This window comes from Neomonachus schauinslandi, chromosome 1, assembly GCF_002201575.2.
Source record: "Neomonachus schauinslandi chromosome 1, ASM220157v2, whole genome shotgun sequence".
Taxonomy (NCBI): domain Eukaryota; kingdom Metazoa; phylum Chordata; class Mammalia; order Carnivora; family Phocidae; genus Neomonachus; species Neomonachus schauinslandi.
The window spans coordinates 146,727,389-146,744,580 of NC_058403.1; the positions used below are offsets into that span (position 1 = coordinate 146,727,389).

The 17,192-nt window shown below is 49.7% G+C and overlaps 1 protein-coding gene across 2 annotated transcripts in view; it reads right to left on the reverse strand.

Annotated features, from left to right (window-relative positions):
- Positions 1–17,192, reverse strand: part of LOC110594314 (myosin VIIA and Rab interacting protein) — a 339,915-nt gene that overhangs the window by 54,061 nt on the left and 268,662 nt on the right. For both annotated transcript variants that reach the window (XM_021705851.1, XM_021705850.1), the window contains exons 8-9: positions 12,159–12,312; positions 3,850–4,481 (exon numbers count right to left, since the gene is read on the reverse strand). In XM_021705851.1, the coding sequence (XP_021561526.1) occupies positions 3,850–4,481; positions 12,159–12,312 (786 nt within the window). The remainder of the gene's footprint in view (positions 1–3,849; positions 4,482–12,158; positions 12,313–17,192) is intronic.

Consider the following 17,192-nt stretch of genomic DNA (forward strand, 5'->3'; position numbering starts at 1 on the left):
TCTATCTATCTATCTATCTATCTATCTATCTATCTATCTATCTATCTGAGCCAGCTTTTCATTTTATTAATCTCAACAGTTTTATTTATTTATTTAATTCTTTTTAAAAAAGATCTTATTTATTTATTTGACAGAGAGAGTGACAGCCAGAGCAGGAACACAAGCGTTTACGAAGCCAGGAATAGGCAGATGCATCTTTGTTTTGAGAGTATCTACTAAATGTAGAGGAGGCAACACACTTAACCGTGTAGCACTGCAAGCACGTGCCTAAGGACAGCAGCAGGACACAGATCGAGTGCCAATCTCACTACCGCTTCGGGTAGCACAGGTTGTCGCCAGGGCCAGACGACGAGCAAGAGAAATCAGTGTAAATCATGGGAAAAACCATAAAAATGTCCTCCATGTGGACAAGATGAGGATCTACCTGGAATAGCTAAGAGAATCATGTGAAAGACTATTAGGACTAAGAATCTATTAGGTGCTAAGTTATAAAATATAAACATAAAATCAATAGTGATCTATACACTATCAGAAACGAATCAGCACGTGTAATAGATAAAAGAGATCTCATCCACAATGTCAACAAAATGTATAACATACTGTAAAACCTGTGAACAACAAAAGTAGGAGAGCTTTGAAAAAAATCTCTGCAACTTGAGTGAAAGTAAATAAATGGAGACAAGTATGACACCACTGGATGGGGAGCCTCAATATTATAAAGACATAGATTTTTCCCAAATAGATAAATGCATTTGGAGCAATCTGATCATAACTTAAATTTTTTTTTCAACTTGAAGAGAAGATTGTAAAAAGTCATTTATATGAGTAAAGGATTGAGAAAAGTTAAGACACTTTATAAAATATCATCGACAAAAAACAACTGTGAAGGGAAGACCATCTACCGGATATCAAAGTATGTTATGAAGTTATTATAATTGAAATAAAGTTGTTATTTGTACACAAATGGGACTTCTCCATCCATGGAACAAAATAGAGAGCATAAGGCAACCAGGCTCATGAAATAAAAGAAGGTCAATATATATTAAAGGGGGCATCTGAAGCCAGCAAATGAAACATGGATTATTTGCTAACAATTTGGTGACAAACGCTTAATTTTAAAAAATAAGGTTAGATCTTACCACATATCATCCGGAAAAGCAAAGAACAGAGGAACTAAAGGGCTAACTCTAAGTTACAGTGCTCAGAATTGTCCCTGCGTGGTGCAAGGTGATAATAAAAAGACTGACTTTTATTGGACTTATTACTGTTTTAAAATTCTCTACAAGACGTGCACCCTTTCTGCTTGCACCCTGGACGGACGGCTCCCACTCCCGTGCTCCCTGCGGGGGGCCACCGGGAGGCAATCTTTGGCAGGCACTGCGGGGACATGTGCGCTGACATTTCTATCATTAACTGTTAATAGCAAGCGACAGGAGAGTATGGAGAGTAAGAGGCTGATTCTGCTAAAATACAGAACTATATTTCTAAATGTACTATACATATGTGAGTGCACAAATACATACAACTCCAGTTATTTTGGAGGAGATGGCGGGGGTTTAGGTTGTGGTGGGGGAGACTATATCTGTATGTTCACAATTTTTTTTACATGATATTCATTTATTTATATAATTAAAAAGTATGCAAATGGTTAAAAATACATATACATCCCTGTATGTATATGTACACACATATAAGATCTAACCTCATGAAATATATCTAACCGTATAAAATACGTATGTATATATATTTTGTATTATATGTATGTGTGTGTGTGTGTATATATATATATATATATATATATATATATTATTTATTTATTTATTTATTTTTTCTTTGAGAAGAGAACTGCCGTCTCAGGAGAGCAAGGAGGGCCTGAGTTAGTGCAGCACCACTGCCACCTACTGGGGAGGAGAGGACACTGCCAGGGAGGCAGAAGCAACACACTGGTCCTAGAGCTTTTCTGGGGGCCCCGTCTTCTCTCTATCGAGGCCTTGCAAGATGACCACCAGAAGACAACTTTCAAGCCACCTCACAATAAACAGGAAGCTTCACGCAGCCAGTTGTTGGGGATACACGGCAAGGGAGTCATGCAGACAAGCCTCAAGGATATCCTTTCGGGCAAGTGACCCAAAGTCTCCGTAAAACAGTCTCCACTTGAGCTAGATAACAAGGAGTCATCACTGAGCAGAAGTTTGTATTTCTACTGTACGATCACAACAGTCCCACATGGCAGATTTGTAATGCTCTGCTTTTACATAGGAAAACACGAGACCTTGGACCAAAGAAAGGATGTTTTCTAGGCAACATATTAGCAGCTTAGGCAGGACTGATGCCCGATTCTGTGACCTGAGGGCTTCCGAGCCCACAGCTGTGTTCACGGGGACCTCGTGATCAGGGATCTGGCTGATGCATTCATAGATGGGCATCGTAGCAGACGCTGGTGATGTCCCCGCCTGTATCCCCTAGAGTTACCCGAGCTGCCTGCAGCCATGGGGGACAGTTTCTGGCTCACTGATCATTTCCCACCGCAGACCTGGGTCTCTCCCTTCTTCTTTGCCTGAAGGATTTCTCAGGCACCACTGCAAACTGGTTGTGTGTGGAGTTGATGCTGCCCTGGGTGGGGCCACTCTGTACCAAAGGCAGATGGGAGACTGTGGATGAATGCTCCTGTCCTCGGGTGGGGGGTGTGTCCCATGTGGTTCTCCGTGGGTCCCTGGTGGGATGGGGCCCCAGTTGTCTATCGCCTGCCTTAATAGGCCTTTCTCACTGCTCTGGCTTACTCTTGGGGTTCCTGGGCTCTCCTCCCACCTAAAACCTACATCCAAATCCTTGACTTGGAGCCTGCTTTCGGTGACACCCAAACTAAGAATGCAGGGCACGGTGGTTGAGTACCACTGGAGATGCAGTGGGGTTCCAGAAGTGGCTGTGGTTTCTCCAGGAGTGTGGAAAGTCAAGTTGACAGCAATGTGAGCCTATAGAAGGCAGAGGCAACCTAACTAGATCTTCCATTAGACTCTCAGTTTCAAACGCAATCCATTGCTTCTATAAGGTCATTCAAAGCAAATGGTGTGTGAGTGCACGTGCGTGTGTGTGTGTGAGAGAGAGAGAGAGTGTGTGTGTGTGTGTATGGGTGCATCTTTCTATGGAGAGAGCCCACAGCTTTTATCATAATCTCAAAGGAGGTTCCTGAACTAATCCATGTGGGCAGAGCCACTGAGGATTCTGAGAGGGGGTGGGAGGTGTCCGAAAGAATCACAGAATGTGAGTAAACTGTGCCCTGAGTTTTCATATTGAAATAACATTTACTGTGTCTAGAACAGAGCTTAGTTCATGCTAAACATTATCTTATTCACTCATCGCATCATTCTTTGAAGGGGGTTGTAATAGTATCTACATTTACAGACCTGAGCCCTTGCCCAGGTCACACAGCTGGATTTGAAGTCAGGCAGCCTGACTCTAAACCCCATATCCTTAACCCTGAGCCAACGGCCCTCCAGCTTTAGGACAGCAGAATCCCTAGGAGAGCTGGTGACCACACATGCCTGGACCCCATCCCCAGAGTTTCTGAGCAGACAGGGCCTGAGAATGTGTATTTCTAACTCGTTCCCTGGCGGTGCTAAGGTTGCTGTCCTGGGGGCCACATCTCAAACCCACTTGGAACCGCAAGAAGCTCTCGTCCCAGAGAGGAGATCATGGAGCCCTAAAGAGGGGATGTGAGCTGTTAGGCCACTCAGCTACTTAGCAGCAAACCAAGATGAGAATCTGGGTCTGTGATTTCGAAACCTTTCCACACCACTCACGCTTGGAGGAGGGCACATCCTGCTGAAAAGTGTGCACCAGTCTGATTACCTGATGTCTGTCCAGCCCCTGGGAACCGGCGTTGGGAGAAGACAATTCCTCGCTTGGCTCCTCTGAGCCCACGCGGGCCCTTCCCCACCTCCTGGCTTTCCGGTCCGCAGCATGGGGGGCCTGCTCAGGCTCGCTGCTGTCTGAGGTCTCCCTGCTGGCTGCCTGGGGGTTGAAGTTCACATCCAGCTCTCCCTGCAGGCGCCTCTTCTCTGTTGTGGGGTCCCTGGGGGCCTTCCTCTGCAACCAGGACAGTCTGGCCCGGCGCCCAACTTCCCGGGAAGAGCCTGCAGAGGAGGTCTCTGAGTCGGAGCACATGGCCTCGGGGTTCGGGGAGAGCCCGGAGTTGGTGGTTGAGGGGCCTTGGTCTGAGCCCTGGGCCTGTGTGGGCTGAGGCTGGGGGTTCCTGGGCCGGCCTCGGGGCCGTGGGCACAGTGTGCTCAAGGCCTCGCTCCAGTCAAAGTCCTCCTCACTGTCAGAGCCCATCTCGTCGTAGGCAGAGGCCATGCTGGAGGCTGCCTCCAGGGCCTGGAACGTGCCACTCTTAGGTTTGGCCAGCAGGTGGGTGTGTGGCAGAGTACCATCCTTCAGGGCCACCCAGTTCCCGTCCGGGCTCTGCAAAACCTCGGCCAAGTCTGTGGGGGAAGGGGAGGGAGAAAGAAACCAAACAGGGCTGTTATCACCTGACAGCAAGGCGAGGCTGCCATCTGCGTCTTCCCCACCGCTGGCTTGGGGTCCTGGGGAGCAGCTGACTCTGGGAAGTCCAAAAAGGCACCTCTTTAGGAGGCAGAATTGAAGGTCCCCAAGAAGTCCCTTGAGGCTTTGCAGGCCCCAGTGCTTCAGACATGAGGAGACACTCGAGATCTGGCTCCTAGTGCACCTCTGCTTGGGTAGATGGTCACCTCGGCCTCAGAATGGTCCTTTTCCTGCCCTGGGCTGGCTGGGGTGGAGAAGGGTGGGGAGGGCTACTGTTGGCAGCCCCTGGTCTGGCTCTTTGCCCTTGGGCCATGGTTTTCTCTGTTGGATGGGAGATGACTCTGTCACCTGCCCTGGCCTCCCTCAAGGTTAACACACTCTGCACTTGGAACTTCTACAGATCTCACCCACAATGGCCTTGTGAGATGGCAGGGTGAAATAAGATATATGTGTACACACACACACACACACACACACACACACACACGCACACACACACATACACACCAGACTCTGCCCCCAGGTCCTGCTAATATTTGGTCTTTGACCCCATTTCCTGACACAGGGCTCCTAAATTAAATCCCTTGTAATTTCCTGGGTGGTGGGAGCATCTTTAGATCTAAGGAGGCGGCTCTGGGTGGCTTCAGGATGGGACTGGCCACCAGAAAGACCAAGCCATGGTTAGAAATTTAGAACTTTGAGCTCCACCTCCATCTCTGGAGAAGGAAGAAGGACTGGAAAATGAGTTAATAATTGACTGTGGCTACGTGATGAAGCCTCCATAAATGTCCCCAAAGTCTGGGGTTCCAAGAGCTTCCTGGCTGGCACATCCACGTGCCCAGAGAGGCACCCCAGCTCCTTGGTGCTCAGGACCCTCCAGGGCCTCGCCCCGTGAACCTCTTCATTTGGCTGTTCATCTGTATCCTCTGTTATATAATAAACTGGTGAACACAAGTGTTTCCCTGAGTTCTGTGAGCTGAGCTGCTCCAGAAAACTACTGAGCCTGAGGAGGGGGTCGTGAAGAGCCGGTTGGTCAGAAGTCAAAGTGATGACCTGGGACATGAGCCAGGTAGTCCTGAGCCCTTGACCGTGGGATTGGGAGCTAACTGCAGGGAGACAGGGTCAGCACGGAACTGGAGGGTACCCGGCTGGTGTCAGAGAATTGGTGGGTATGGAAAAACCCCACACATCTGGTCCCAGAAGCGTTCTATGTGAGTGGCGGGGGAGTGACAGTGTTTATTTCTGCTCAGCACGTAAGTTTATTTTCAACTCAAGGCACATGCCTCATTCTGGAAAGGACATGAGGAAGAAAGAGGTTGGTAGTTCCAATCTTATTTGACAGATGGGGAGACAAAGGTGAGCGAAGTTAGTAACTTGTCGAAGGTCACAGAACCCATAACTGGTCAAGCGGGGATGAGGTGCATCTCCATCCAAAGCCAAGACAGCTCTGGCTTATAGAGTGTGCTGTGGAAGCCAATCCACTGATCAAGGGCAGGCTGGAGTGGTTCTCAGTGTGGGGTCATGGTCTGGGTTGGCCTATGCTGGGCTCCCTTTTGCCCAGAGCATCTGTGATGGCGGGTGGCTGGGGCCCCAAGGGTTGATCTCCATGCCAGGGGGTGAAAGTTGCTTTGTCTTATTTTTGTGGAAGCCAAATAGGAGAGTATGCTTGGGGCATGAGTAGGATGGCATGGTGCTCCTCAGCCCTGAGTACCTGGCACAGCCCCCTGGCCTGGGGCAGAGCAGCTGCCAACAGAAGCTGTGTTCCGGGATTAGGAACCTTACAGGACTCCCTGGGGATTGGGTGATGAGGACGGCGGGGCTTTGGAGGAGACGCACTTGTGTGTGGACACCAGCTTCTGGGCTTGAGGGCTCCCCAGCTCTGCTGTGCTGGGACACTGAGGCTGCGTCCTGCCAGATGCCATTTCAAACACAGATTTCCTACCAACTAAGTGAGTACTGTTTCGTGTAATGAAATTAAAGTTATCCGTGTTTCACAGTGTTGTCCACAGAGCGTTGTGCTTGCCAGGACTGCTGAAGAACCACAGCCTTCAGGGAACTCAGATGTTGGTTGAACACATTTTCAGCTCAGAGACCCAGTGGCACTTAAGCTGACTGCAGCCCAGGCTGGCGGGACATCCGCGTTCCCTTTTGTCTTGAGTCAGAAGGTGGGGCTTCTTCTCCTCCAGGGGGATTCTGGGCCCAGTGGAGGCTAATTTAAGCATCGTCTTCCTGGAAGCCTGAGGACCTGAGGGCCTGGGTCCTGCCTTTCCCTGGCTACTCCCTCTATCCTTGGGGTCTGTCCCCACCACCATCTCCACATGGCAAAGCTCCAGTGACCTCTCAGAGACCTCACCTGCTTGGTTCCCCTTTTCCTAGAGCACTTTCTTGCCTCCCTGCCCAGATATGGCCTCCTCCTTCCCTGAGTCCTCCTGCTGTGACAGTCTGTCTGGCTCATTCCATGACCCAGTCTGGGGTCTGGCTGATCATGCACATGGCTAAGCCCTCCTCCTGAGGATGACAAGGTCCCTCTGGCAGGGGCTGGGTCTCAGCAACCTCTCCAGCCTGCTCTGTCCCAGGGCCAGCTGGTGCAGAGGGAAGAGCAGAGGCTGTGGAGTCAGGAGGCCCGGGTGGAAAGCTCGGGGAGCTTCTCAGCCTCTGTACTCTCTTTGGCGAGAGGGGCACAGCTAAGCCCTCCCTGGCTCCGTGTGGGGATTAAATGAGGTGACACCCATCAAGTGTGTTACATGTGCCTGTTCAGAGCGGGAGATGAGTTCTCCCGCTTTCACCCTTACCCATCCCTGGGCTGCTTTAGGGCAGGGAGAAGAACAAGAACTTTGGATTCAGGTGGATCCAGGGCTGAGCCCCAGCTGTTGTGATTCCTGGCAGGGGACCTTGGTCAAAGAGCACCTCTGAGCCTGTTTCCTGACCTAAAGGTGGGGACAGTGTGACCCTCCGTGGCCGTGAGAGGATTTTTATAAGACAACATACGTAAAGCCTCGATCATCCTGTCTGCTACCCCTCAGCCTTCTTACCTTCTGCCTGTTGAGTTGGCTTCTACTATTATTTCCCCCTGACTACAGATCAGCACCATGTACTCCATACATAGGTATATGTATCTACCGATCCTGTAGTTACTATTGCGTACCGCACAACCCTGCTTTCATCGGCCGTGGAAACATTCAGAAGAGAGCCTAATGAAGGTGTTATTACCATTTACATGTAATGGGCTCTGCCTGTTGTGGTGGTAATGGCCAGTCTTCTGGGGAAAAGGGTTTCTGTGTTGCCTGCATTTTCCCAATGCCATGTCCCAATCTCGTGGGTCAGGTGGTGCTGAAGGCAGGGACCAAAGAGCCCACCTGGATTTCTCCAGAAATACACAGGCTCTCCGAGAGGCTATTAATGGCCAGTAAGTGGTGATTTTGATTTCCCCTGTAGCAGGCGCTGTGGATGGCTTCAGCATACACCCTCTGGGCTTCCAACTCCCAGCACTTGGCGATTCTTGGCCTGAGGTGAGCTTTGGTTATCGGAGGCTGCTTGGCTGTCCCAGGGGTGAGGGGCCATCACAGCCTCTGGGAGCAGCCCTCAACCAGTGGCAGGGGATGCTGGTGGATTATAGCCCCACTCCCTTGCCTGCTGCCCAGGAGAGTGTTCTACCCTGGTTCTTACTGTTCCCCAATGGGGATGAGCTCCCTCCAGTCCAGCTCCATAAGGAATCATTTGCTTGCCTTGCCTTCCCTTCCCTGTCTTATGTCCCCTCCCCTCTCTGTGTTTCCTGAGCTCACCTCCAAATAAACCACAGGTCCTCAGATCTTTCTATTAGAGTCTGCACACAGAGACAGTCCCACGATGCAAAGCAGACTCAGCCCTGGCTGTGGAATGGGTTCACTCTGAGGGGAGAGGTGTGCTCCCCCCTCCCCGCCGGGCCCTATACTTAGTTGCTAAGTCAGCTCTCTGGCTGGGCTTCAGAGACCCAACTCACATGCTGCTTCTCAAGGGCACATCCTTGGCCTTCTTTCCTTAAGAAGCTAGGCTACTCTGTTCTCTGGGCTTTGCCAAAAAGCTCTCATTTTTGAAGACTTAAACTATACTACAGTTAATTTTCTTGGTTGTCTACCCCTATCCCCCTTGCCCTGGGGCCTTGGGAGGAAGCCACAGCGGGAAAGCCCCTGTGAATGCCACTCTGTGCCGGCTCCCGGGCTGACTGTGTTGTAAACGTGGTCCTGGTCATGCACCTGCCTTTGACACCTGCTACGTGGAGGGCAAGGATTCAGTCCACCACTGGCCCCTCTCTGCTGCCTTTTACAGTCCCAGTTCATCATGGTCCTCTGAGGAAGCTAGAAGCTGACCAATTTTCGTCTCCTCAAAAGCATAGCGGGCTCCCTGAATGCCCACTCCTGTGAAATCCTGGTTGTCAAGCTCCATGGTCGGAACTGCTCAAAGCTGTACCTGGCCTCTACCACCACACTCTCTTAGTCCTCTGGGACTGGGGACCCTGTGCCCTTCCGTTCTCTCCTTTGTCCAAATTCTTTTTCTTTCGTGACTGTGCGGACAACCACCTGTCAGCAACTGCAGAGAAGGGGCTGTCCCCTGATTGCTATTTCCCAGCACCGAGCACATGCTGTGCATACAGTAGATGCTCAGTCAAGGTCTATCAAGTGGAAATGTGTTTGGGGAGACATCCATTGACTGCTGTAAGCTCTGTGGAGGCCCAAAGTGGACCTGCTGTGGTTTACTCAGCCCACAGTGTCCCTCCAGCTGACCCCGTGAATTAACAGGCTCTGGAAGCAATTAACAGGCTCTGGAAGCAACCTTTCCCCCCTGGGGCATAAACAGAACTGCGGAAAATAGCCCAGTGGCCATTAACCCAAGATGACCTTCACCTCTGGGTCTCCTCTCTTCTACATTTCTGCTCTTCTGAGACTGGGTAATGCCCCTGGGAATAATCTGCTTCCCGCTAAACAGGTCAGACACCCCTCAAGACTTGTGGGGTTGGCCTGGACATTTTAGCATGTCAAGGTGAAGCATTCCTTAGAAAAACCAGAGGTTTTCTATACAAGTGTTTTATAGTTTTGTAATTTTAAATCTCCATCCTTAGAGATGTATGGATTTTTGAGAAGAGTGTGAAATCTTTTCTGTGTGTGCTATTATTGAACTAAATTTTATGTTTTTATACAACTGACAAATTATATGTGGGTGCTTTATTTTACAGAATATCAGGTAAAAAGAAATCATGTTTCGGGACGCCTGGGTGGCTCAGTCGGTTAAGCGTCTGCCTTCGGCTCAGCTCATGATCCCAGGGTCCTGGGATCGAGGTCCGCATCGGGCTCCCTGCTCCGCGGGGAGCCTGCTTCTCCCTCTGCCTCTGTCTCTCTCTCTCTCTCATGAATAAATAAATAAAATCTTTAAAAAAAAAAAGAAATCATGTTTTGAAGATCAAAATCCTTTCCAACTTTATTTGGAATGCTCCTAATTCAGCAGGGAACTATTTTGGGAGATGGAGTGTTTTTCAGAAGTTTTTATAATCTCCTCTAAACTTCTCAGTGTGTAAGTGTGAATTTTGAAAGGCTATTTATTGGGGGTGTTATTTGTTTGTTTTTATGGAGGGGGGATACTTATTATCATGCAGTAGTTGAAAAAGCCTGCAAATTGGAGCCATGATATTTGCGTTTGGCCCCATTAATGGAGGGACCTTGAACAAGTCATTCACCCTCATTGTCCCTCAAGGTTCTTATCTGCCACACAAGAGGATGGAACGCTTAGCAGCGCTGTTGGAGGAATGAATAAAATAGTGCCTGCAGATGGACCCTGTACATGGTAAGGTGATTTTTAAAGGGTAGTTATTATTGTTTATTGAAGATAAACATATGCCCTGTGGAATTTTAGAATCCGCTCTCTGTGGGAACTTTCAGTCTCTGGTGAGAGATAAAGGAAGAAAGACTATGAATGAATGAACAGATACGCTGGGCAGCAGGAAGAAAGGAAAGAAAAGCTTATTTAGAATGGAAAAATGCACTTCAAAAACATAAACCCAAACCATATACATAAATAGGGAACATTTCCTGTGCTCCCAGAATCTCTGCAGATTCTACCGATGGGTTCTACTAAAAGGTTCACATGGAAATGATCTCTTTGGGGGAATTTTTAGAATGACTGTTAAAAACATTGCATGGTTTGTGGTTCTTTGCACCGTGAGAACAATGGAATTTGTTTCAATAGCTGTTAGTTCAATCTTTTCCCTTAGCGAGTAGAAACGACAGCACCATCTTTAAAAGCATATTTCTAAGATGAATATTTTGCTGCTAATTTTTGTGGTTGTTGTTCAGAAAAGGATTCTAGATCTGACATACAATGGGAGTTGAGAATCCTTTCGTGGTTTCTTCTTGTGAGAACAATGCGCCTAGCTTCCGTTACGTGTAGCCAGGTGAGGAAAGAACAGACCTGTGCCAGAGTGAAGTGAGCATCTTGACTTAGACAGTCAGTCATGGAGCCCAAGAGACCTAGGTGGCCTGAGCAGGGGGCTTCACGGCCCCGGCTGTTACCCACGTGGTTGCAAGCACCTCACAGCCCTCGGATGTGTGACTTTGGGAAAGCGACTCGGCTAATTTGAGCGTCTTCATTGTGAAGGATTACATGACTTGCCAGGCTTATAATGGACTGCGTTGTGGATGTTGAGTCTCTGGAGAGGTGAGTTCAAGTGCTCTATGCAGGGGCGGGACATTCGAGGAGAAGGAGCGGGCAGAAGCGGCAGCATGCCATCCTCAGGCGCCGTAGGGATGACAGCTGTCCATCGAAGACTCGTTTGCCCCGCCCCTCTCGTGGCAGAGCTGTGTTGCTGGGATGCGCCCACCCAGGACATCTGCCAGGCCCTCTGCATTGAAGTGGGGCTGTGTGACTGGTTCTTGCCTGTGGTCTGGGAATGAAAGTGGTGTGGGCCATGTCCCTGCTGAGGTGGTTAGGAAGCAGGTGCCCTGACTTCTCTGTTCTCTCTTCCTCCATCTGCTGGCTGATATGAATGACACAGCAGAAGGCTCGGAGGCCGTGGAGGACCACAGAGCCTCGGGCCTCCGAAGGCCTCCGAAGGCCTCCCACAGCCAGGACATTGCATTGCACTGGTGTGTGATGAGAACTTAAACTATTATGTTAAGCCACCTAAATGTTTGGTTTGTTTGTTATAGGAGCGAGTATTACCCTAACTACCATGTCAGGTTTCAAAAAGGACCCTCTTAAAACCAACCCTTGCTGGGACCCAAATCCTTCTGAACACTGAAATACCCTGCTAGGTTGGATTAGCGTTTCTCGTCTGCATGAGATACATTCTCCTCGTCCACGTGGAATTGGAAGCTGAAAGGTGGCACGCGGCCGAGACATTTTAACACCCTGGCCCCGGAGCCCCCCACTGTCCCATGGGTCTCAGCTGGAAGACTGCACAGTGGAAAACACCACTACGTTATAGGTGTGTGCTGCGCTAGAGGCCTTGTGACCCTGTGGCTCAGCTGCCCCAAGTGGGCCCACACTAACTCGGGCTGAGGGAGGGAGGAGAGGCTGAGTGGGGAGAAGCCTCCAGACAGCACTCCTGGGACCCACAGACCAAGCAGATGCTGCTTAAAAACCGTTACTTGTCTCGTCCAGCCTGTCGGTGCTCCTCCAGCTGGGCAAGGTGGCCTCCTCCCGCGGCGGCTGGCCCTGGCCCCTCGGCGGCCTCAACGCAGCCTCCAGGGAAGGGGTCTTCGGGGCGTCCTCCATGGGGGGTGAGGACGAAGACTGGGACTGCTGCGGAGAGAAAAGAGGGGAAGAGGGTGGACTGAGAGGCACAGTCCCTGGGAGGGGTGCCTTCCGCTTTCTCCACAGCGTGGAGAAGGCATGTTTGACGGTGTTGGCTCTTCCCGAGCTGAGCCTTAAAAGCTGCAAATCAGGGGCGCCTGGGTGGCTCAGTCGTTAAGCGTCTGCCTTCGGCTCAGCTCATGATCCCAGGGTCCTGGGATCGAGCCCCGCATCGGGCTCCCTGCTCGGCGGGAAGCCTGCTTCTCCCTCTCCCACTCCCCCTGCTTGTGTTCCCTCTCTCCCTGTGTCTCTCTCTGTCAAATAAATAAATAAAATCTTAAAAAAAAAAAAAGCTGCAAATCAGTGTATAACTCTGTATCAGCACCAACGGTGCCCCGTCAATGCCACCGCAAGCTGGCCAGGCCCGCCTGAAAGCGGCACAGACGTAGTGGGGAGTGGCTGCTGACAGCCTTCAATCCAGCCATCCTCCCAGCAACATGTCTTAGGCCAACTGTGCTCAAAAAGGAAAGCATCTTCCCCGGGAAGACCTCCAAACCCGAGTCAGGGCAGCCCAGACAGAAAGTTCCAGCGCAATGTCAAAGCTACAACGGATTCGTGAGCCAAGTATGGCCCATCCACAAACCTAACCCTATTGCAACACATTCCCATTTAGCATCTGAATTAAAGAAGGGAAAAAACTGTTACCTAAGAAGTGGTGGAGGAGAGATTTCAAAGGACGCAGGAGACATGTTTGAATTATATCACACATACATGTCATGACATACACACAAACATATGTATGTTACGAATGTTACAAAGAATTTGAAGCTCGGAGGTCAGAGTTTCATCAAACAGGAAGAGGCCAGATGACTTAATTTCCTGAGAGGTGTGGAAACTTAGCCTTGCCCCATGCACAGAATGCATAACAAGTGGGAGCTTTAAAAATGAAAATGACAATGACAATGAAAAAGAGCAACACCAGCGTCAGGATGTTTGGGTGATAACACTGAGCCTCATGGCTGGAATTTGGGGAGCAGATGATGCACCCTGAAGGATGGTTGACCAGGTTGGGAAAAAACACAAGAGATAGCTGAGGATCAAGGTCTGGCATCCCCATCATTGCAGGCCAGACCAGGACCCAGGAGCCCTCAAATATAGGCCCTCTGGCACACTTTTTTTGGAGAGGGTGGTACATGTGAGTTCTGGTTCAGACAGAGTTATAGCGAACTGTTTCTACATCCCCCCACAGACAGGAGGCTGATCTAGGAGGAAGATGGGTTTGCAGAATAAATATGGAACCTCTAAGATGTGTACCCAGGATCACAGTGTGCCTCTCACCCTTGTGACTAGAGAATAGAGATGAGAGGCCTCCAGACCTGCCTTTCCATACAGCACTCACAGGTTCACACGGCCCCGGGGCAGACAAGTTCTCCCCATCTTATCAATTCCGTAAGATTCTCTGTGCATTCAGTTCACATAAGCCTTGGCTCATGGGAAATGCCCTACCCCAAGTTGGGCTGGGGGTACTGGGCTTCCTCTATGCTTACTTGTGCTTTTTTGCACTCTATTGCACAATCTGGTTTTTGCCAAGAAACTGTGCAATTGAGGGCAGTTAATGGCCTGTTAATGGCAGCACAGTAACTGGTACAGAACTGGGAATTAGTGCACATTTGTGGTGGAGTGAATGTGATTTGGGGTGGGCTACAGGATGGGTTTTCAGAAGTGCCTGATTTTTTTTTTCCCTCCACTAACTTCTTGGATAAAATTGAAGAGCAAGAGAAAGAAAGAAGAAGAAGCTCACCATCATCCTCACTTACATCATGGAGGGCAAGGTCTAATTTGGAGGACAGCCAAGCTAACACACACACATCAAGCGGATTTCAGCTGAGTGCCACTCCCTTTATTCCAAGAGCAAGAAAGCCTGGACCCTGATCCTCGTGTCCTGAAAACCAAGGGTTTCATGGGGATAGGTATTCAGGGAGCCATCTATGATTTTGCTAAATCCTTAACAGATGATGAGCAGCTGGGAACAGAGATCAAATCTGACGGTCAAGTGAAGTTACTAAAAAATGAAGAAAAAAATTCTTCTATGGCAAACTCCTGGGTACTCAGGGAACATACCCCTGACACGCATCCCACTGTGCTCTGGCAAGAAGTCTCCCTTTCTATGTGATCCCACACATAATTCCATATACTCTGTTACAGCCCTACTACAACGTGTCAGCTCTTCCAAATACTGTGAGCTCCCTGAAGGCAGGAATGGTCTTTTGGGTGTGCTCCTTGGTTGCTTGCTTGTGACTGAATTTACAGGACTTTAGACAGAGGTCTGGCCCTTAGGGAGCAGATAATCTATTGCCAGGGGCCGTATGGAGCCATTTTCTATGCCCTGACTTGCCTTTTTTTTAAACTTATCTGCCAGTTTCTCACTATAAATCACTGAATACATGTTTACAAAAGGGTAAAAATGATATTTAATGTTTCATTTTACAGTGGGTCACCTGGTATTTTATATTTGTCTGTGTATGTCTGTAAGAGGTAGCTTGGGTCCATTTTTATGAGACCGAAATGCTCCCCATCTACAAAAGCCAACACCAAGAAATGAAAAGTCCCTCTGGTTCTAACACGGAAGATGGAATCTGTGTTCTTTGTGAGAGACTTGGGGGCGCCAGACTTCTATATCCGATTTCAGGCAAGCCATTGTTTCACACTAGAAGAAAACTATACCCTGACGATCACAAAAGATCCCGAGATCTGGCTTCGATAGGTCTCAGGACACTGCTGGCCCAGTCTCCCACCAGGCTGGAGACTGGTTCTGAGGGTGGAAAACTAGGTTCTGAGACTCAGACCTCGTTTTTTGCCACAAATCCACTGCAATAAACATATTTCCCAGCAGATGGCGCCACGACAACGTGTTTACTCACCAGTTAGTTCGACCTCAGCGGCTCCTGGGAAGTGATGGGATTATTGAGTCATTTATTTGCTCGTGACCCTAGCAGGGCCTTTGTGCCCACTCTTTTCATTCTCACCCACGACCTCTGCTTTCCTTCCCTTCCTCTTACCCACCCTAGTGCCCACAGAAGAAGCAGGGCTGATAAGATCAGGAAGGGCTGCATCGGCACGTCTATACAGGGAGGGCTGGGAACGGTGGGTCCAGGAATGTCAGAGTGCCAGCGAAGTCTTGCAGAACTTGAACTTGAGGATCTGAGCTTTGAAACAGGCCAGGCTCAACTCTTCGGGCACTAGTGGGCGGTGTGGTAGGCAGTGGGTCAATACCAGCGCTTCCTCCTGCACTTGCAGTGTGTGGGGGGGGGGAGACTTCAACTCTTCTGTGCCTCAGTTTCCTCATGTAAAAGGATCAGTGTCATGCCTGGTGCATAAAAAGCACTCAGTGAGTATTAGTCAAAATAAGAGTATTTATTACACTCTACCGCTGAGCCAGGGCAACATACGCATCCTCTCCCTTGACCTGATAGAGTGCACATGAGGAAACTGAGGCAGGGGTTGAATAACTTGCCCGAGTACATGGCTGGCCAGGGGGCAGAGGCAGGGTCTGAGCTGGGGTCTGTCTGGCCCCAAGCTGATGCGATTCCATGCCTTCTCCATGCTGTGCTGAGCCCGTGCTGCGAGCCTGGGAACACTGCTCTCCTGGCTAACCTGCTCCGGCCAAGCAGGACTTGCCATGTGAACCAGCCAGCTCTGATGTTCTGGGCAAAACCCACAGCGTGATCTGTGAGACCTTGCTCCGTAGGCGCCGCCTACGCCGTGTGGGCAGCAGCAGGACGTGCTCCCTACATCTCCTGGAATGGTCTACGGTCGCTATGATGGCTGGGACTATCAGCACGGCCAACAGGGCAGGCTCCCTGAGCCACTGACCATGGCTTCAAAATGGTCTTTGCTCGCAAGGAGGCTATTCCATAAAACAGGAGAGGATGAATGACAACGGAGACAAAGCTTTGCTTTGTATTTTTAGGGTCAGGCATAGATACTAAATTCAATCCAATAATTATAAATAATGAAAAATACTTTAGGTCTATCTTGTAGTCACTCAAAGGAGAGAGCAAATAGGAGGGAAGAGCGGACAGAAACACAAGAGAAAAGGCTGAGAAAAATAGAGAGGGATAGAGGAGGGACAGAGAGATGCCTCTTGGTCACCAGACACATCCTAAGAGCCTGGCCCCTGCTGTCATCATGGTTATTATCAATAGGATCACCAAGTTATTACGAAGACAACTTTGGATATATACACGCCCAAAGAGGCATTAAATGAATTACAAGCCCTGCACCGTAGGCTTTTAGGATATTGCATCTTAAGGCTTTGAAAGCTGGATGGCACTGACCCCCTCCCCCCGCCCCCTTCTGGCAGAGAACAACACAATAAGGGAGGAAATTAAAAAGAGAACGATCACATTCAAGTTTCTTTCAAGAGGACAGATGAGAACTCCTGTCTGCACGGGGATGGATTGAGTTTGGGTTTCGCAGTTACGCGCAAGTAGCAGGGCCTGCAGAGTTCTGGGTTTCTGCATGTTATGCCCTAGGCCAGAGGGGTCCTGGTTGTTGGGTAACAGAGGAAAAGGGGGAGGCATTGCCTGGAGGCCACAGGGTTACGGTCTCCACAGTCTGGAGATCAGGGAGCTCGCCTCAAGATAGAAAGAGGCTATCCTTAAGCCTGAAGCTCGTTGGCCTCACCCGGGCAGATTTGGGTCAAGTGCACAGATGCCCAGGCTCGACTCCAGACCCCATGCGTCGGAACCCCTGGAGTGGGGCTCTGGTGATGAGGCAGATGAGCATCCAGGGGGGAGACCAGCTGGTCAAAAGATGGGAGGGCCACCTTCCGTGAAGTCCCCAAGAACCAAGACTTGGCCTGCCGCTTCGTGTCCAGGCTCTGGCCA